This window comes from Lutra lutra, chromosome 7 (genome assembly GCF_902655055.1).
Source record: "Lutra lutra chromosome 7, mLutLut1.2, whole genome shotgun sequence".
In the NCBI taxonomy this organism is placed as follows: Eukaryota; Metazoa; Chordata; class Mammalia; order Carnivora; family Mustelidae; genus Lutra; species Lutra lutra.
The window spans coordinates 60,377,357-60,399,644 of NC_062284.1; the positions used below are offsets into that span (position 1 = coordinate 60,377,357).

The following is a 22,288-nucleotide window of genomic DNA, read 5'->3' on the forward strand; positions in this document are numbered from 1 at the left end:
CAGCGTCCTGGGATCGAGTCCCGCATCGGGATCCTTGCTCAGCAGGAGCCTGCTTCTCCCTCTGCCTCTGCCTGCCATTCTGTCTGCCTGTGCTTGCTCTCTCTCCCTCTCTCTCTGACAAATAAATAAAATCTTTAAAAAAAAAAAAAGAAGAAAGATTAAAGCTCCACACATGGTCATAACTTTCTTCATAACTTGAACTAAATGTTAACTTTACAGTATCAGCGCCTCCAGCACTCTTTTCCTCCCTCATCAGACAATGCTATGGCTTGACCAGTCGTTAATTTCCATGCCCATACTGTTCTATGTGGTTATGTCCTCCTCTCCTCTTCTTTGCCCAGGAAACCCCATTCACCCTTTAAAACCAGAATCATAGGTCAAACTTTCCAGGAAAACTATGAGAAGGTAATCAATGTCTTCTTCCTCTGGAGTCTTGCAAATCTCTTGCAAATTACCAAGACATAACTAGTATTTCAGGCATTTTCTCCCCTTCACTAGCTCTGTTTTCCAGTTTCATCTGTCTACTCGAGCATCCTCGGCTCTACCGAAAAACGTCAGGCTGCAGGAATTTGACATGATGATGTCGGAAGCTCAGAGCAAACACAGGCTTAGATACTTTGGAAGCAAATCGAGAACACCTCTGTAAAGCCAGGCTTTTCCGCAGAGGGGCTGAGGCGCTAAAAACGCTAGGCGCCCGCGGTGCATACTGGGAGTTGGAGTCTCCGGCCGACCCCACTACCTCTTGGGAGTTGTAGTCCTTGGTCCGGTGAAAGAGAAGACTTTGGCGACTTCCAAATTGTGAATTAGTTCTTAGGGGTAAACGGAAAAGGGAACTCCTTGACATCATGCAAGATCAAGATCCTTGGGCCCACCTCCCGCTCGCGAGTAGCGGTAGGGCGGGCTAGGCTGTGGCGCCGAGGTGGGCGGGGAGACGTTACGTTGACGCTGGCGTGACCCTTCCGGAGCATTTGGCGGGATCTCCGAAAGCTGCCGTAGAGTTGTGCGGCCAGACACTCTTTGTCTGAGGAGAGCTAACGCTCCCTGGGGGGCGTAGTTGTGACCTAAAACTCGCCTGGGTTGTGTGCAGGAGGCCGGAACAAGGAAGTAGAGAAGTTAGCAGCAAGGAGGGGCGTCTGGAATCCGTCCGGGGTCGGTCGCGGACCAGACCAGCGGACAGAAGTCGGAGCGTGCAGCCCGCCCGAGTGAGAAGCGCTGTGGACCGAGGTGAGTGCGAGGTGTAGACCTGGTCCCTTTCTGCGTCGGGGTACGTCCCCGTATTAACCCGACCCGGCCCGTGGTCTGGCCGCCGGCTTATGCGCCCCTCTGAGCCGCATAAGAAAGCGGAGTTGGCGCGGCGGAGCAGGGGCATGCCTGGGCCCAGCCCACCGTCAGAGCTGGTTGTGGCGAAAACTGAAGCGGTCTCCAGGCTCCAGAGCTGGGAGGAACCTAGAACCCTTCATTTCCAACACCCACTTTATGGGCGGGGGCGAGAAAGCCGAGATCCAGAGGGGTGTACCGATGTAATGTCACAGCTGTTTATGTCAGAGCCAGGGTTTCCGGATTTTTGGTCATTCCTCTTTCCATTATTCCGTGCTTTGCTTACCAAGTACCGGCCTCCAGTTTCCTCAAAGGTGTTTTCATTACCTAATGCGGAAGGCTGTTGACGTGATACCTAGGGACTCCTCTCCAGTCAGGTTTCGTTTTTTTTTTAACTTCTAAAGTGTAGTGTAATATGCGTATAGAAGATGCACAGATCAGAAGTGTATACAGCTCTGAATTATTTCAAAGAGAATATACGTATGTAATGACTACTCAGGTCAATAAATAGAATGTTGTCGGCATCCCAGAAACTTCCCTTGTTCCCACTCTAGTATGAACCTTTTTCTCTCCAGAGGTAACTGCTCTATTGACTTCTAACATCATTGACTAAATTTGCCTGTGTTTGAATTTTGTATAAGTGATACTGATTATATTTTTGTGTCTGGTCTTGCTCAACATTCTGTCTGTAGATTCATACATATCTTTGTATATAGTAATAGTTCTTTTTGTTGCCATATCGGATCCCTTATTCTTTCTGCCTATGGTGGACATTTGGGTGGTTTCTAGTTTCTGACTTTTATTTTATTTTTTTTAAGTTTCTGACTTTTATTTTTTATTTTTTTTTTAAGATTTTTTATTTATTTATTTGACAGAGATCACAAGTAGGCAGAGAGGCAGGCAGAGAGAGAGGAAGGGAAGCAGGCTTCCTGCTGAGCAGCGAGCCCGACGCGGGACTCGATCCCAGGACTCTGGGATCATGACCTGAGCCGAAGGCAGCGGCTTAACCCACTGAGCCACCCAGGCGCCCCAGGTTTCTGACTTTTAAAAGGAGAAAGGCTGCTGAGAACATTCCTTTGTATATTTTGGTGCACATGTGTCTGCTTTTCAGTTGGTTAGTAATACAGTGTTGAAATACCTGGGTGGTAGCATTTGTTTATATTCAACTTCCACGTTTGTTTATTTACTTTTGTTAAACATTTGATTTATTTGTCAGAGAGCATAAGCAGGGGCTGCTGCAGAGGGAGAGTGAAAAGCAGGCTCTCAGCTGAGCAAGGACACTGTATCCCAGGGCCCTGGGATGACAATGCAAGCAGAAGGCAGATGCTTACCCAACTGAGCCACCCAGTTTACATTTAATGCCAGTTTTCTAAAGTATAAATTTACATTCAGACCAGCAGTGTATGAATGTTTAGTTGTTTCACATGCTTGCCAACACTTGATGTTGTTGATCTTTTTAATTTTATCTATTTTGGTGGCATATAGAAATACCTCATGGTTTTAATTTTCCTGATAATCAGGTTGAGCTTTGTTGGTTCATATGTTTATTGTTCATATTTGTTTGGCTTTTTTTTTTTTAAGATTTTATTTATTTGACAGACTGAGACCACAAGTAGGCAGAGAGGCAAGCAGAGAGAGAGAGGGAAGCGGGCTCCCTGATGAGCAGAGAGCCGGATGTGGGGCTTGATCCCAGGACCCTGGGATCATGACCTGAGCCAAGGGCAGAGGCTTAATCCACTGAGCCACCTAGGCACCCCTGTTGGTTCATATGTTTACTAGGTATCTTCTATCCTAAAGTGCTTGCTCAGATCTCTGTTTTGTTTTAAGATTTTATTTATTTATTTATTTATTTATTTGACAGAGAGATCACAAGTAGAGAGGCAGGCAGAGAGAGGGGGAAGCAGGCTCCCCGCTGAGCAGAGAGCCCGATGTGGGGCTCGATCCCAGGACCCTGAGATCATGACCTGAGCAGAAAGCAGAGGCTTAACCCACTAAGCCACCCAGGTGCCCCAGATCTCTGTTTTTCTATTGAGTTGTTCTTTCTTGCTGATTTGAAGTTATAAATATACAAATATTTTTTTAAGATTTTATTTATTTATTTGACAGAGAGAGAGAGAGCACAAGTAGACAGAGTGGCAGGCAGAGGGAAAGGGAGAAGCAGGCTCTCTGCTGAGCAAGGAGCCCGACGTGGGGCCCCATCCCAGGATCTTGGGGTCCAGACCTGAGCTGAAGGCAGACACTTAACTGACTGAGCCATCCAGGTGCCCCTGAAGTTTTTTATATATTTTAATTATCAGCCTTGTTTGTATATATGGTAAATATACTGTAGTTTGACTTTTTGTTTTCTTAGTAGTGTCTTTTGATAGAAGTTCTAAGTTTAAATGTAGTCCAATTTTTCAGTCTTTTCTTTTTTCATTATTGCTTTATGTATCCAGTTCAAAAAATCTTTATTTAAAGTCATGAGGATATTCACTTATATTCCAAAAGCTTTGTTTTAAGTCTTAGATTTAGGTCTGTAATTGAATTGGAAATGGATGGTTCTTCTGTATGTGGAGTAAGGGGGTGGTTTCTTAATCTGTAAGGCTCTCCCATCAACCCAGCACTGTTTATTCAAAAGACAGTCCTTTCTCCATTACTCTGCAGTTCTGTCTTTTTCATAGATTATGAAGGGAGATGTGGGTTTTTTTGTATTTTTTTAATTAAATATTTTATTTATTTATTTGACAGAGGGGTAGGGAGCACAACTAGGCAGAGTGGCAGACAGAGGGAGAGGAAGAAGCAGGCTCTCTACTGAGCAGGGAGCCTGATTCGGGGCTTGAACCCAGGACCCTGGGATCATGACTTGAGCCCTCCAGTTTCCCTTATGAAGGGAGATGTTTAAATTTAAGTTCCATTCAGGTGATCCTGATATTTAGCACTATCATAGACACACATTATGTTAAATCAACTATCTAAGAGATGTGCATCTGAACCAATCAACAACAAATGATCATTCCTTAAGAAGACACAGATGGCAAACAGACACATGAAAAGGTACTCAACATCACTAATCGTCAGGGAATTGCAAACCAGAACCACAATAAGGTATCCCCTCCCTTCTGTCACAATGGCTAAAATGAAAAAGGTAAGAAATAAGGGATCCTGACTGGTGAGAATGTGGATATAAAGGAACCCTCATGAACTGTTGGTGCACTAATTTACATTTAGTGCAGCTGCTATGGAAAACAGTATGGAGGTTCCTCAAAAAATTAAAAATAGAAATACCATGTGATCCAAAAATTCCACTACAGGGTATTTACTCAAAGAAAATGAAGATATTTACTTGAAAAAAATAAAAGCTCCCCAATGATTACTGCAGCATTATTTACAATAGCCAAGATACAAAAGCAACCCGAGTGTCCATCCATACATGAATGGATAAAGGAGATATGGTAGGTATGTATTATGTATGTATAATACATACAGTAGAATATTACTCAGCCTTTAAAAAGAATGAGATCTTCCCATTTGCAACAATATGGAGGGACCTAGAGGGTAGTATACTAAGTGAAATAAGTCATACAGAGAAAGACAAATACCATATGATTTCATTTGTATGTAGAGTGTAAAAATACAAAAATAAATGAAAGCAGGAACAGACCCATGAATACAGAGAGAACTGATAACTCCCAAAGGGGAGGAAGAGGAATGGGCAAAATGGGTGAAAGTGAGTGAGAGGCACAGACTTCCAGTAACAGAACAAAGGAGTAAAAGTCAAAGTTAAAAAAAGTAAAAAAACAAAAACAAAAAAAACAAACAAAAAAAAACACAAAGGAGTAAAAGGTACAGCATAGGGAATATAGTCAGTGGTCTTGTGTTGTATGGTGACAGATGGTAGCTACACTTGTGGTGAGCATAGCGTAACATACAGAGTTATCAGAGCACTATGCTGTACACCTGAAATTAATACTTTTTTTTAAAAAGGGAAAAAATGGACCTCTTTTGTGAAGTCTTGAAGAATGAAGATTTCATGTGTTATCTTTAAGTTAAATTTATCCAGATTGTTAAATTGTTCAGATTGTTTTGGTGTGATTTAAATTCATTTATTCTTGTGAACATTAAGACTTGTTCACTTTTGGGGTGCTAGGGTAGTCCGGTTGGGTAAGTGTCTGACTCTTGGGTTTGGCTGAGGTTATGGTCTCGGGATCATGAGATCTAGCCCTCTTGGGCTCCTCACTAGGCGCAGAGCCTGCTTAAGATTCTCCCTCTTCCTCTACCCTCTCACCCCTGCCCTGCATTCTCTCTCTCCCCACCCTCAAAAAAAGTTTTGCTCACTTTTACTAACATCTTTGAAGATAATTAAAATTTTTTGTTCTCCATTACTTTCAACCTGAGCAATCTTAACTATCATAATAACCTGACTAGGTATGGGCCTAATGCTCTATGGATTTCAGACTGAGCAGGGTTCTTGAATGTTATTCACTTGTGCATTTTTTTAAAAGATTTTATTTATTTATTTGACAGACAGCGATCACAAGTAGGCAGAGAGGCAGGCAGAGGAGGCGGGAAACAGGGTTCCTGCTGAGCAGGGCCCAGTGCAGTGCTTGATCCCAGGACCCTGAGATTATCACCCAAGCCAAAGGCTGAGGCTTAACCCACTGAGCCACCCAGGCACCCCTCATTTGTGCATTCAGTGAGGTCTGAAATTGATTAAAATGGTAACGTTTAAATTCCACACATTCCCCTGCTTTTTTTTTTTTTTTTTTAAGATTATTTATTTATTTGAGAGAGAGAGCACACATGCCTGCATGAGCCAGGGGAAGGGCAGAGAGGTAGACTCCCCATTGAGCAGGGAGCTTGATGTAGGACTTGATCCAAGGACTCTGGAATCATGATCTGAGCTGAAGGCAGGCGCTTAACCAACTGAGCCACTCAGGCGCCCTAAATTTCATACATTCCTATTGGAAGCAGAATATGTGACTACAAGCTATGATCCTTGGCTGAGATGAAAAGTACTTTCATCTCAGTCTACTGCCTTATCAGGAGTAGAGGCTTATGGGCAGTCATTCTGTACTTTCATTTCACTCCTCTCCCACCACCCCCAAACCCTACTTGCTTGAAGGGAACAATAAAATTGAAACAGTTTAACAAACTTTCACTAGGTTTTTTTGTTTTGTTTTTCACATTTTAAGTAGAGTCTTGCAAAGTCCACTTTGGTTTACCAAATACTTGCCAAACACCTAACATTTAATGTATCATGGGGTGTACACAAATTGTACACAAATAAATAACTTGGCCCCTACCCTCAAGGAATGTGAAGCAGGGGAACTGGGGACATAGTTGGTCTAGTTAAGCTGTACATCTTTAAGAAGCACACTAGTCCTGGCTCTTCCTAAACTATATCTGATAGAACTAGTTAGGTGGAGGGACACCTGGGTGACTCAGTCGTTTAAGCCGCTACCTTTGGCTCAGGTCCTGATCCCAGAGTCCTGGGATTGAGTCCCACAGCGGGCTCCTTGCTCAGCGTGGAGCCTGCTTCTCACTCTGCCTCTGCCTGCCACTCTGCCTGCTTGTGTTCTCTCTCTCTCTCTCTCTCTCACAAATAAATAAATAAATAAAGTCTTAAAAAAAAAACTATCTGGGGCGCCTGGGTGGCTCAGTGGGTTAAGCCGCTGCCTTCGGCTCAGGTCATGATCCCAGGTCCTGGGTTCAAGCCCCACATCGGGCTTTCTGCTCAGCAGGGAGCCTGCTTCCTCCTCTCTCTCTGCCTGCCTCTCTGCCTACTTGTGATTTCTCTCTGTCAAATAAATAAATAAAATCTTTAAAAAAAAAAAAAAACTATCTAGTGGAAGGGGAAGCTGGTGAGATATGTTCTTTTTTCCTGCCATGGGTAGGTCAGTGATTAGACCAAAAGACTAACAAGTAATTCTTCAGAGATTTATTTCAAAACGAACTTTGCAGCTCTGTACTTTTTCTGGCCATCTGTATTTTTCAGTATTGAATGCTGAGTAATGGCTATGCAAATGCAGCTTGAAGCAAATGCAGATACTTCAGTGGAAGAAGAAAGCTTTGGCCCACAACCGATTTCACGGTTAGAGGTATGTGCTTAGTTGTTAATTTTAGAATTATAATGCTAGATTACAGTCTCCTACCTGTTGGGAGAACTTACAACCTTTTCATAAACCATTGATTTATTACCTACGGTCAAGACCTAAATTAGAGTTTTCAAAAGTGTTATCAAGGATCCTGTGGAAATGCTAAACATGTCTGGCCATATCTCTTTCGTTAAGAATTCTCCTCCTGGGGCGCCTGGGTGGCTCAGTGGGTTGAGCCGCTGCCTTCGGCTCGGGTCATGATCCCAGGTCCTGGGTTCGAGCCCCGCATCGGGCTTTCTGCTCAGCAGGGAGCCTGCTTCCTCCTCTCTCTCTGCCTGCCTCTCTGCCTATTTGTGATTTCTCTCTGTCAAATAAATAAATAAAATCTTAAAAAAAAAAAAAAAAGGAATTCTCCTCCTACTTTATCATTTTTCTTTCTTAGAGTTGGATTGTCAAAAACTAAAAGCCCTAGGATCTCATGGTGGAGTCTTGGTGGAGTCTTGATACTACTTATGAAATTACAATCCAGAGAATTAGAGTGGCCTAGGACAGCTATGCAGGAAGAGAGAGGAGCATTGTCTCTCCATTTACCCATATCTGTGCTGAAGTTACTAGCAAGACAGCTGTTGTGGTCAGGGAGAAGGGCTTGTAGCTATTAAGGTGTAAGGGTCAAGCTCCAATTCAGGACTCTGCACAGGAACATCAAACATCGGACCTGGGCCTTTGCACTATTTCTTCCCATTGTACAGACGCCCCACAGTGTGAGTGCCACAGACATAGGCTGAGAGAAGTAGGAGGGAAAGCAGAGAAAGCCTTTATTCTTCCCTTTACACATATTCCAACCACCTCAGCTAAACTTCAAGACTCCAGCAGAAGTTAATATAAACGGGTTTGTGATAAATATTACAGAGTTCAGCATCATAACTTCTGGTATTATGAGCATCCTTATACCCACACATGCATTTTGCTTATTGCTTAAATATTGATAGGAGGGGTGCCTGGGTGGCTCAGTGGGTTAAGCCGCTGCCTTCGGCTCAGGTCATGGTCTCGGGGTCCTGGGATTTATTTTTAAAAAAATAAATAAATAAATAAATAAAATAAAAATAAATAAAATAAATAAATAATAATAAAATTATTAAAAATAAATAAAAAAAATAAATAAAATAAAATTAAAAATAAATAAATAAATAAATATTGATAGGAGAGCTTATTTCTGTGGGCAGGCCCTCCCCTCTCAAAAACCCTTTCCAACCCACAAATACATACACATTCCACCACTAATATTGTCCCAGCAGTCATAGTTTTGATGGCTAATAAAATCAAAGCTGAATTTGTAATATAGGTAGGAAGAGGTACATTTGGGTGGTTTATTTTGTGAACTGGTATATGAGTCCATAACCAAAACTAGTTTTTCCCCATTTTCTTTTATTTTATTTTTTATTTTTTTTATTTTTTTTTTTTTAAAGATTTTATTTATTTATTTGACAGAGAGAGATCACAAGTAGATGGAGAGGAAGGCGTAGAGAGAGAGAGAGGGAAGCAGGCTTCTTGCTGAGCAGAGAGCCCGATGTGGGACTCGATCCCAGGACCCTGAGATCATGACCTGAGCCGAAGGCAGCGGCTTAACCCACTGAGCCACCCAGGTGCCCCCATTTTCTTTTATTTTTATTTTTTTTTTTAAGATTTTATTTACTTATTTGACAGAAAGAGATCACAAGTAGGCAAAGAGGCAAGCAGAGACAGAGGAAGGGAAGCAGGCTCCCCGCTGAGCAGAGAGCCCAATGCGGGGCTCGATCCCAGAACCCTGGGATCATGATCTGGGCGGAAGGCAGAGGCTTTAACCCACTGAGCCACCCAGGTGCCCCAGGATGCAGTCTTTTTTGAAGATCCTTTAGCCTTCTAAGACTTTTTCAGAGAAAATATTCTGAAAAATTGGAAACTATAATAGTAATCAACATAAAATATGGAAATCAATTTTATAGATATTTACTTATTTTATCCCAGGGTCCTGGGATCAAGCCTCGCATCGGGCTCTCTGCTCAGCAGGGAGCCTGCTTCCCCCTCTCTCTCTGCCTGCTTCTCTGCCTACTTGTGATCTGTCAAATAAATAAAAAATCTTAAAAAAAAAAAAAAAGTTCAAGGGTAAAGCTAATCCAGCTGTATAACTATAGGGGTTATACAATTAACCAACTGAGCTACCCAGGCACCCCAGTTTTCCCCCATTTTTAATGTCACTTGTTAGAGTGATTCAGTCATTTTGCTACCCTCAGCTCTGGGGCAGGCTTCTCTGTTTACTCCAGCTTAGAGTAAAACAAACAAACAAAAAACATTTTTTTATTTGTGTTTGATGTAGAAAACATTAGAAACAGTGGTTTAAGGTGGCTTTTTAGGGCCCAGTGTCTCACGTTTTTGACAGAGGAAGAGAGAGCACAAATAGGAAGAGTGCCAGAGGGAGATAGAGAAGCAGATTCCCTGCTGAGCAGGGAGCCTGAGGTGGGTCTCAATCCCAGGACTCTAGAATCATGACTTTAGCCAAAGGCAGACACCTAACCGACTGAGCCCCCCACGCGCTCCTCAAAGTTCATTTGAGAAGTCGTAAAAGGTTGAGGGTTACTAGTTTATTCCCAGTGCCTGTGAATTAGTGGTTTAGTCCCAACTCATGATGAGAATACGTACATGGGACTACTAGTTTAGAAGTATTGGTTTTCAAAATGAAAGGGTTGGTAATTTGTTTTTAAATACCTCATGTGTATAGAATACTTTTCAAAGCTTTTGCATATAATATTACAGTTCTTCAAAACAGCTCTGAATTGGGTAGGGCAAATATCTATGTTAGCTGAGAGAACTGAAGCTTACACTTATCCATGGTTTTCTTCACTTGCAGCAATGTGGTATAAATGCCAATGATGTGAAGAAATTGGAAGAGGCTGGATTCCATACTGTGGAGGCTGTTGCCTATGCACCAAAGAAGGAATTGATAAATATTAAGGGGATTAGTGAAGCCAAAGCTGACAAAATTCTGGTAAGTACTGCTTATGTGATGTAGGGGGAGGCATTAGTGGGAATAGCATGTACAGTGAAGGTGGCAGTGTTCCTTCTTCATCTCCCAGTGTGTCATTGTGTTCCCCTTTCCAGAGGTGACTGCGCTAGTTAATTATGTTTATATGTGCCTCCTTGCATAAATTGGGATTTTCTCTCAAGGAAATTAGTTTCATGGGGTATGAGTACTGCCAAATTGGTAAGTTTGCATTTCCGCCAGCAGTACGTGGTGATGTACCTTATCTTTCTAGAAATTATGATCTCATGCCTTAGAAATATATTCATTAGTATGTAGCCACTAAAAAGAATTTCAAAGAATATTCATTGATATAGGAGAATGTTTCTGATATAAGAAACATAAGGATTCCTAATATCAGGAATGTTCCTGATATAAGATAGCAGGGTAATAAGACACAAATACACACACACACACACATACATGGTTGATTTTTTTTTGTTTTTAAAAATGTGTGTATAGCACATACACAGGATAAATACACTAAAATATTTGTGGTGTTATTTCTGAATGGTAAGAATGTGAGCGATTTTTACTTTTGCCTCAGTTTTCTGAAGTTTCTTCATTTTGTATAATCAAGTTTTACTTTCAAATAGAAAAGCTGTTTTTATTTCTTATTAGCTAACTAATCATAGGCAAGATTCTTTAATAATGACAAGAGAATGTGATTTCAAATCATGTGCTAGTTTTTTTTTTTAACTTTAATGACATAAAAGTGATTTTACTGGCTTAATAGAAATGAAGTAGAAGTCTAATAATCCCTTATATAGCATTTTAACTTTGAAATCCCACTCTTTTATATATATTCTCATCTGACCTTCATAACAACACTGAGAAAAATAGGTGGGGCCAGTATTATCTCTGTTTTATGGATGAGGAAACGTAAGATACTGTGGTTCAGTTATTTACCCAAGGTCATGCAGGCAGTGGCAGAACTAAAACTAGAATCCAGTTATTTTCATCCTATCATATTATGATCTTTTCTCATTTCCTTCCAATGACTTATAGCTACTATTAATTTTTCTTTCACATTCATAATTCTCATGGTTATATTTTATTTTATGCACTTACCCTTTGGTATTTAGTTATTATTTAGCTGGGTTCCCCCCCCAATATTTTATTTATTTATTGGAGCATGAGTCGGGGGGCGGGGGAGAAGCAGACTTTCTGTTGAGCAGGGAGCCCAACTTGAGGCTCAATCCTAGGATGCCGGGATCATGACCTGAGCTTAACAGACTGAGCCACCTGAGCGCCCCTATAGTTATACAGTTGGATTAGCTTTACCCTTGAACTTTTTTTTTTTTAAGATTTTTTATTTATTTATTTGACAGATCACAAGTAGGCAGAGAAGCAGGCAGAGAGAGAGGGGGAAGCAGGCTCCCTGCTGAGCAGAGAGCCCAATGCGGGGCTTGATCCCAGGACCCTGGGATAAAATAAGTAAATATCTATAAAATTGATTTCCATATTTTATGTTGATTACTATTATAGTTTCCAATTTTTCAGAATATTTTCTCTGAAAAAGTCTTACAAAGCTAAAGAATCTTCAAAAAAGACTGCATCCTGGGGCACCTGGGTGGCTCAGTGGGTTAAAGCCTCTGCCTTCAGCTCAGGTCATGGTCTCAGGGTCCTGGGATCGAGTCCTGCATCAGGCTCTCTGCTCAGCGGGGAGCCTGCTTCCCTTCCTCTCTCTCTGCCTGCCTCTCTGCCTACTTGTGATCTCTCTCTGTCAAATAAATAAATAAAATCTTAAAAAAAAAAAAAAGACTGCATCCTTTGTTATTGGTTAGCTTCAGTGTATGTACTGCCATATAACTTAGTCAAATGGACAATAGCTGAGATTTGTGGGTACTTACTATCTCATACATTAATATATGCACAACCTGATTAATTCTGTTTTATTGGGTATTATACTGAGAGCTTTGAATTTTTAAGCACTGGTAGGGATTTTACTTCATTTATTTAAACCACTTTGTAATAGTAACTCAGGGCTGAGAAGTCATAATTCTTTTTTTTTTTTTTTTTTAATTTTTTTAAGATTTATTTATTATTCTGAACACTGACCCTGATGCAGAGCTCAGTCTCACAACCTTGAGATCACAGCCTGAGCTTAAACCAAGATTTGGGTGCCTAACCAACTGTGCCACCCAGGCGCCTCTGAAGTTTTCATTTATTGTATTATTCACATATGTTGTTGAAATGATGACTTAATTGGAAGTGACAGTTCTGAGCCCCTAATACCTCATCAAAAGAGTATATGTGATACTAAGCCAGTAGGTATCCCTAAAATCTATTGGTTTTCTTTCTGGGCATTAATATTTGTGTCAGAACAAATCCTGACAGGATCTTTGCTTATGCCTTGTCAGACCTTAGTTTTAGAAATCAAATCAGTGTTCTGCTTTCATGAAAACACAAATAAACACCTTTAATAAAGCAAAATGAGATATGCAAAATGATACAGAGCTAGGTGTATTTTTCTGTCCTCTTTGATTTCAGACATTTTGTACTGTGAATTTCTAGTGGATAAAGGTGGATGATGTTATTTGCTTTTAAAGGTTAAAGAAGATTTCTTCAGTCACTGTGGCTATTCCTTCAATTCCCCAAAGTCTTTGAAATTGAGATTTTTTTTCTTTTTTTAAGATTTATTTATTTTAGGGGCACCTGGGTGGCTCAGTGGGTTAAGCCTCTGCCTTCAGCTCAGGTCATGATCTCAGGGTCCTGGGATTGAGCCCCCCATAGGGCTCTCTGCTCAGTGGAGAGCCTGCGTCCCCCTCTCTCTCTGCCTACCTCTCTGCCTACTTGTGATTTCTCTGTCAAATAAATAAATAAAATCTTTTTTAAAAAATTTTAAGAAAAGATTTATTTTAGAGAGAGAGCATGAATGGAAAGGGCAAAGGGAGAGGGAGAGAGAATCTGGAACAGACTCCATGCTGAGCATGGAGCCCCATGTGGAGTTTGATCTCACGACCCTGAGATCATAACCTGAGCCCAAACCAAGAGTTGCACACTCAACCAACCGCACCACCCAGATGCTACTGAAATTGAGATTTTCAACAAGAATATCCACTGTTGGGGCGCCTGGGTGGCTCAGTGGGTTAAGCCGCTGCCTTCGGCTCAGGTCATGATCTCAGGGTCCTGGGATCAAGTCCCACATCGGGCTCTCTGCTCAGCAGGGAGCCTGCTTCCCTCTCTCTCTCTCTCTCTGCCTACCTCTCTGTCTACTTGTGATCTCTCTCTGTCAAATAAATAAATAAAATCTTTAAAAAAAAAAAAAAAAGAATATCCACTGTTACAGTGGAGAAAGGAAAATAAAGAAAATCATTTGTAGTAGGTACATCAAGGTGGTAGAAAAAGATTTTATGGACAAATTTGTTCAGAAGGTGACATATTTATGTGATCTTCTCCACATTTTCAAAGTTTAATTGTAATTGGCTTTTGTTGAACTGTGTTCTCTTTGTGTACTGTAAGCACTGACAGATTCAGCACAGTTATTTTTTGTAATATTTTCCATTTTTTAAGATTTATTAGAGGGCATGCATGCATACGTGTGTGTAGTGGGGAGAGGGGCATAGGGAGAAAGAATCCTAAGCAGACTCCCTGCTGAATGCCCCAAACAGGCTCAATCTCACGACCCTGAGATCATGACCTGAGCCAAAATCGAGAGTTGGTCGCTTAACCTACTGAGCCACCCAGGTGCCCCATGATATTTTCCTTCTATTCACCATTCTGTGTCTTGTGTCCAAGGTTTGGTAGTTCTTGGCTATTGAAAACTATACATTTAAGACTTCAGCTAGCAGAAATGAAAGTAACTCATTATGTAAGTGTGCGAATAGAAGTAAAGTTCTCCCAGATTAGGCAGTTGCATGGTTTTTACTTCACATTTCACTTTAGTTATAATATTTTGTACCTGTAAGGGCTCATAGTCTAGAATTTAGGAGTTAAAACGACAAACAGGGAAAGCAACTGCTATGTTTTTTTCTTAGCCTTTTTTTACTAAAATTTTTTAACTTACTGTCATGTTGAATTTTACAGTGAAAACTTATATACCCATTACCTAGACTCTGCCATTAAATTTTAATATATTTGACTTACCACCTGTCTGTTGATGTCTCTATCCAACAATCAGTCCATCTTGGATTTTTTTAATACTTTTCAAAGAAAGTTGTAGATGTCAGTATATTTCCCTCTAAATATTTTAGTACACATTAATTAAGGTTCGGTATTGGTTTATAGTCTATTTTATCTTCTGGTTTTCATTAATCTTCATTTTTCCTGAGGATTAGTAGAAGTTACAGGAAGAGAGATCATAGAAAAAACAAGGGGAAGAAATTCTCTAAGACATAATAACAGAAAATTTGGCAGAGCTAAAGGGAAATCTCACATAGTAAGAATTTATGGAGTATCAGAGACCCACACTTAGACACATGAGTGTGAAATTTCAGTATACCAGTCATAAAGAGAAGATTCTTAAAGAATTCGGGGGGGGGGGAAGCAATTCTAAAGGAATAAAAAATCAGAAAGACTACTTTTTTTTTTTTTTTTTTTTTTTTTAAGTAATGTCTGCACCCACTGTTGGGCTTGAACTCACAACCCTAAGATCAAAAATTCTTTGCTCCACCAACTAAACCAGCCAGGTGCCTGGAAAGACCACATTTCTTAACAGAAATCTGACTGGTAGAAGCTAGTAGAACAATGCCTTCAAAGTTATGAGGGAAAATAATTTTATTATTTTTTTAAGATTTTATTTATTTAAGAGAGAGTATATGAGCGGGTGGAGGTGCAGAGGGACAAGAAGACTCCCCCCAAGTGTGGAGCCCAACAGGGGCCCCAATCCCAGGACTCTGAGGTCATGACCCAAGCTAAAGTCAGATGCTTAACCGACAGAGCTACCTACGCACCCTTAAAGGAAAATAATTTTAAACCTAGAATTCTCTTTGTGGCAATTTTATTAACCAAATACTGGGGCAGAATAAAACATTTTCAGAAATAAAATAATTCAGAACATTTTTCTCTTACGCACTTTCTTAGGAAGTTACTTGAGGATATACTTTAACAAAATGAGTGTGGAAAACAAAAGATCTAGATTAGACTCCAATTCAAGTACTCAGTGAAGGAGAGTTGGGGACAGTAGTTGACTCGGGAGCACAAAGCTCAGTTTGGAGGAGAGAAGAGAAGGAACCTGAGGTAGAAGGGTTTCAGTAGAATATACATGGTAAGATTGAGAGGTCGGTAAATTTGAGAAATGATAAAGTCAGAAAACACTGGAAGGGGCCCCTGGGTGGCTCAGTCATTAAGTATCTGCCTTCAGCTCAGGTCATGATCCCAGCGTCCTGGGATGGAGCCCCGAATAGAGCCCTGCATTGGGCTTCCTGCTCAGCGGGAAGCCTGCTTCCTCTCCTACTCCCCCTGCTTGTGTTCCCTCTCTTGCTGTCTCTCTCTCAGTCAAATAAATAAATAAAATCTTAAAAAGAGAAAAAGAAAACACTGGAGACAGACATGACTCAGGTATAAAAGCAAGGTGGTGTATGAAAAAGTTATCATTTGAATTTGACAGCAAAAGCCTATGAGGGACATTGAGTTGTTAAAATTGGAACTTTAGTGAAAGAATTGCACTTCTCACACACTGATGCTGCAATGAATTAAATTTACAAAGCTGGAATATAAACATTTTAATGAGTTTTCAAGTGAGATAGTTTAGAGAAGTTTAGGGAATAATTTAAAGCCTACTACTCAGCTATTCATTGGTTTCCTTTTTTCTTGTTTATTTATTTTACAAATTTTATTTATTTATTTGACAGAGATCACAAGGAGGCAGAGAGGCAGGCAGAGAGAGAGAGGAGGAAACAGGCTCCCCACTGAGCAGAGAGCCCGATGCCAGGCTCGATCCCAGGATCCTGGGATCATGACCTGAGCTGAATGGAGAGGCTCTAACCCACTGAGCCACGAAGGTGCCCCTATTTTTTTTTTTTTAAGATTTTATTTATATATTTGACAGAGAGAGATCACAAGTAGGCATGCCTTTAGAGGCATGCAGGGGGTGGGGGAAGCAGGCTCCCTGCTGAGCAGAGAGCTGGATGCAGGGCTCCATCCCAGGACCCTGAGATCATGACCTGAGCATGAGGCAGAGGCTTAATTCACTGAGCCACCCAGGTGCCCCTGATTTCTGTATTTCTTTGTGGAAAGTTTTTAAATGACAAGTTTAATCTCTACTTGCTATGGATGTATTCACATTTTTCTTTTTCTTTTTTTTTTTTTTAGTCAGACTCAGTTTATTTTGCTGAGTTTAGATTCAGGTTCAGCCAGGGATGCCTGGGTGGCTGTCAGTTAAGCATCTGCCTTCAGCTCAGGTCATGATCCCAGGGTCCTGGGATCAAGTCCTACATCGAGCTCCTTGCTCAGCGGGCAGCCTGCTTCTCCTTCTGCCTGCTGCTCCCCCTGCTTGTGGTTGCTTGCTCTCTCACTCTCTCTCTCTCTCTCCAACAAATAAATAAAATCTTACATATTCAGATTCAAGTGATCATTTGTGCCTTGACTTGGATTATTTTTGTGAATTATGGATTATTGAGTTTATTTAGTTTGTGTCTTTCTAGGAATTTGCCTATTTTATTGCAGTTATCTAATTTGTTGGCATAGAGTTCTGTTTTTGTAAGGTTAATAATTCCTTTCTTTCCTGATGTGTGATTTGAGTCTTTTTTTTTTTTTAAGATTTTATTTATTTATTTGACAGAGAGAGAGAGGGAGGGAGAACAAGCAGGCAGAACGGCAGGGAGAGGGAGAAGCAGGTTCCCTTCCAATCAGGGAGCCTGATGTGGGATTCGATCCCAGAACCTTCAGATCATGACCTGAGCTAAAGCTGAAGCTGAAGGTAGACACTTAACCGACTGAGCCACTCTGGCGCCCCTGAGTCTCCCCCGCCCCCTTGGTCTGGCTAAAGATTTATCAATTTTGCTGATCTTTTCAAAGAACCAACTCTTGGTTTCATTGATTTTTCTCTATTGTATTTCTAGTCTCTTATTTTACTAGTTTATAGTCTAATCTTATTTCCTTCTTTCTGCTTAGTTTGTATAGTGTGCTTTTTTCTAGTATCTTTTATTTATTTATTTAAGAGAGAGTGTGTGAGCATGAGCATGAGGGGCAAAGGAAGAGGGAGAGAGAATCTCAGTCTGAGGCAGGGCTTGATCCTAGTACCCTGAGATCATGACCTGAGCTGAAACCAAGGGTTGGATGCTTAACCAACTGTGCCACCCAGGCACCCCTAAATGCATTTATTTTAAATTTTGGAATTAATTGATAGACTCATTACTGAAGACTTATCAGTGACTACAAAATGATAGATAAGTGTTTTCGACCTTGACAGTGTAAAAGAAAAGGTAGAGCTGACAGAGACAGGGACGGTAGACACAGAGGGACAAGAGATTGAAGGATAGATGTCTTCATTTAACAAAGGAGAAAGAAGGGGCACCTGGGTGTCTCAGTGGGTTAAGCCTCTGCCTTCAGCTCAGGTCATGATCTCAGGGTCGTGGGATCAAGTCCCATGGCTGGCTCTCTGCAGGGAGTCTGCTTCTCCCTCTCTCTCTGCCCTTCCCAGCTCATGCTCTCTCAATCTCTCTCTCTTTCTCTCTCTCTCTCTCAAATAAATAAAATGTTTTAAAAAAATAGTTTCTCTCCTTTTGCCCCTGTCGCCGTTCCCCCTCCAAAAATAAAAAAAAAAGTAGAAAAGTTAAGAGATATAGTCAGTGGTTGATGGAACAGGAAATGAGAATTTAAATATTTTGTTAGACTTCATGCTGAATGTCACATTTGTCATAAGTCGGCGAAGTACACATGTGTGGGTCTATAATAGTTTTTTGGTTTTTTTTTACTATATGGATGTATTAGTTGAATTAACAATTAAAAAGTTAATCTTCATGGAGTCTCTGAATTAGCTTATTTTATCCTTTAGTTGCCAGAGAGATAAAATAATCCTAGAACTATTGGTATTTTGATGACTTTTTATTTATCATTATTTTTTAAAAATTTTATTTGTCAGAGAGCATAAGCAGGGGGAGTGGCAGGCAGAGAGAGAAGCAGGTTCCCTGCTGAGCAAGGAGCCCGGTGTGGAACTTGATTCCAGGACCCTGGGATCATGACTTGAGTTGAAGGCAGACCCTTAACTGACTAAACTACCCAGGCATCCCTTTTGATGACTTTTTAAAGAGAAAGCACTCTGGAAATTTGGTTAGAATTTATCTCTTCCCGCAGTGTGTCTGATTCTTGTTTTACTAATAATCATATTTTGTTGATTTGACATTTCTTATTTTTCCTAGACTGAGGCAGCTAAATTAGTTCCAATGGGTTTCACTACTGCAACTGAGTTCCACCAAAGGCGGTCAGAGATCATACAGATTACTACTGGCTCAAAAGAACTTGACAAACTACTTCAAGGTATAGTGATCCCTTATCCTTTGCTGTGAACTGCAGTTAGTAAAGCTTCCAGGTCAGAAAACAAAACTAAAGTATTTGGGTAGAATTTGTGTGTTAGATATGATTAAGAGATAAGAGAGGGGCGCCTGGGTGGCTCAGTGGGTTAAAGCCTCTGCCTTTGGCTCAGGTCGTGATCCCAGGGTCCTGGGATCAAGCCCCGAATCAGGTTCTCTGCTCAGTAGGGAGCCTGCTTCCCCCCTTCTCTCTGCCTGCCTCTCTGCCTACTTGTGATCTCTGTCTGTCAAATTTAAAAAAAAGAGAGATAAGAGAACTATCCACATTGAAGTAAGACTGCTAGAGGGTGGCACCTGACTTATACTAAAATTATCTGCCAATGAAATAATTGAATTTCCATTTAATACTGCATTCAGAGAGTAAGCTTCCTCTGCTTATTTTAACGCAGGGTTGAAAATCTGGTAACTAAAACATTCCATGTTTGAATAATGTGTTAGAGTATCAGTGCATGGTAGTGCACACTAAACTATTGGACTTTTATGGAAACATGTAAAGCTTTTGAACTTTTGAAAACATTGCTGTCCTAAATTACTATGAGGTTAGATTTTTTTGTTGTTGTTGCTTCCCCAAATATTTAATCATTCAAGTTTTCTTTTAGGGTGCAAAATAGTATGCATTCAGGAATAGTATGCAAATTACTATATATTCAGAAATATGTGCAAATTACTTAATATCCCTATACCTCAGTTTTATTATCTTTATGGTGAGGATAAAAAGAGTTCCTACCTTATAGGTTACTGGAATTAAATGAAATGGTACATACATATGCATAGCACAATGCCAGGTACACAAGAAATGTTTAGTAAATTTTAGAGGATATCTCTATAATTTTTTACATTTACTGCTTATTGACTTGTCGTGGTATAGTTCTATGTCTTAATTGTGGTTGTAGTTACATGAAGCTACAGATGCAATAAAATTGCATAAAACTGTATACATATACACAAATGAAATGAATGCATTTTTTTAAGATTTTATTTATTTGACAGAGAGAGAGAACACAAGTAGGCAGAGAGACAGGCAGAGAGAGGGGGGGACCTGGCTCCCCGCTGAGCAGAGAACCCCATGCGGGGCTCAGTCCCAGAACCCTGGGATCACGACCCGAGCCAAAGGCAGCGGTTTAACCCACTGAGCCACCCAGGCGCCCCTATTTTTTTTTTTTTAAGATTTTATTTATTTATTTGACAGAGAGATCATGAGTAGGCAGAGAGGCAGGCAGAGAGAGAGAGGAGGAAGCAGGCTCCCTGCCAAGCAGAGCACCCAGCGAGGGGCTCGATATCAGGACCCTGAGATCATGACCTGAGCCGTAGGCAGAGGCTTAACCCACTGAGCCACACAGGCGCCCCAAAATGAATGCATTTATAACTAGAGAAATCTGAATGAACTCTGGGGCTGTATCACTGACAGTTTTCTAATACTGATACTGTACTATGGTTATGTAAAATGTTAACACTGGGGGAGCCTGAGTGATGAATTCTTGGGACCAGGGCACCTGCGTGGCTCATTCATTAATCGTCTGCCTTTGGCTCAGGTCATCATCCTGGGGTGCTGGGATTGAGTCTTATATCAGGCTCCCTACTCCGTGGGGTTCTGCTTCCCACTCGCCCACGACGAGCTGCTTCCCTTGCTTGTGCTTGTTCTCTCTTTCTCTCTGTCAAATAAATAAATTTTTTTTTTAAGATTTAATTTAATTATGTGCCAGAGAGAGAGGAAGGAGAGCAAGCACAAGCACGGGGAGTGGCAGGCAAAGGGAGAAGGCTCCCCACTGAGCAAGGAACCTGACTTGGGACTTGATCCCAGAGTCCTGGGATCAAGTGCCACATGGGGCTCCCACTTAGCGGGAAGCCTCCTTCTCCCTCTCCCACTCCCCCCTGCTTGTGTTCCCTCTGTCACTGTGTCTCTCTCTGTCAAATAATTAAAATCTTAAAAAAAAAAAATTCATGGAACCTTCTTGTACCTTTCTTTGTGATTTTCTGTAAATCTAGAATTATTTCAAAATAAAAATATTGCTTGTTGAAAATTGAATTTACAAATTATTTATACATCTTTCTGATGAGTTCCAAGGACACTTCTACAATTACTCTTTCTAAACATTTGTATTGTGCTAAGAGGTGTTTCCTATTGCTCTTTTAGGAGGAATTGAAACTGGATCCATCACAGAGATGTTTGGAGAATTCCGAACTGGGAAGACTCAAATCTGTCATACGTTGGCTGTAACATGCCAGGTGAGATTTTGGGCTCTAACCAAATCTGCAAAAAAAAATTAGTTGATTGCTATTTGCAAGCATCTTTTGGGATGGACATTAAAAGGGCACTTTATCCCTAAGACCCTTAGACCCCTACTACATAATTCTTCCATGTCCTAGAAACTTTCACATCATTGTTTTCAGATGATTTCATCATTGTTTCAGATGTTTTCTTATCCTCCACTATGCCTCCCCTGGCTTTACCTGCCCTCTTCACTACTCTAGATCTTATGATTCACCATTAAAGTCATTCCTCAGGGGCGCCTGGGTGGCTCAGTGGGTTAAGCCACTGCCTTCGGCTCAGGTCATGATCTCAGGGTCCTGGGATCAAGCCCCACATCGGGCTCTCTGCTTAGCAGGGAGCCTGCTTTCCCCCTCTCTCTCTGCCTGCCTCTCTGCCTACTTGTGATCTCTCTGTCACATAAAAAAAAATAAAATTAAATTAAAAAAAAAATAAATAAAGTCATTCCTCAGATACATATTCCCCACCTAAAGAGATGTCAGTCTTAGATGAACCCTTCTTAGAATCTTCTCTGAGAACTTTTTTTTTTTAAAGATTTTATTTAGGGGCGCCTGGGTGGCTCAGTGGGTTAAGCCGCTGCCTTCGGCTCGGGTCATGATCTCAGGGTCCTGGGATCGAGCCCCGCATCGGGCTCTCTGCTCAGCAGGGAGCCTGCTTCCTCCTCTCTCTCTGCCTGCCTCTCTGCCTGCTTGTGATCTCTCTCTGTCAAATAAATAAATAAAATCTTAAAAAAAATAAAAATAAAAATAAAGATTTTATTTAGGGGCGCCTGGGAGGCTCAGTGGGTTGAGCCACTGCCTTCGGCTCAGGTCATGATCCCAGGTCCTGGGTTCGAGCCCCGCATCGGGCTTTCTGCTCAGCAGGGAGCCTGCTTCCTCCTCTCTCTCTGCCTGCCTCTCTGCTTACTTGTGATTTCTCTCTGTCAAATAAATAAATAAAATCTTAAAAAAAAAAAAAGATTTTATTTATATATTTGAGAGAGAGAAAAAGGGAGCAAAAGAGCATGGGAGAAACAGACTCCCTCCTGAGCATGGAGGCCAATGCCAGATTGGATCCAAGGACTCCGGGATCATGACCTGAGCTGAAGGCAGACACTTAA

At 41.1% G+C, this 22,288-nt stretch overlaps 1 protein-coding gene across 1 annotated transcript in view; it reads left to right on the forward strand.

Moving 5' to 3' along the window:
• The first annotated feature begins 965 nt into the window (after positions 1 to 965).
• The window catches only part of RAD51 (RAD51 recombinase), a 35,633-nt gene continuing 14,310 nt past the window's right edge, over positions 966 to 22,288 (forward strand). Inside the window, exons 1-5 of the mRNA XM_047738623.1 lie at positions 966 to 1,224; positions 7,292 to 7,394; positions 10,276 to 10,413; positions 18,750 to 18,867; positions 21,055 to 21,146. Coding sequence (XP_047594579.1) covers positions 7,308 to 7,394; positions 10,276 to 10,413; positions 18,750 to 18,867; positions 21,055 to 21,146 — 435 coding nt within the window. The 5' untranslated portion in view covers positions 966 to 1,224; positions 7,292 to 7,307. The remainder of the gene's footprint in view (positions 1,225 to 7,291; positions 7,395 to 10,275; positions 10,414 to 18,749; positions 18,868 to 21,054; positions 21,147 to 22,288) is intronic.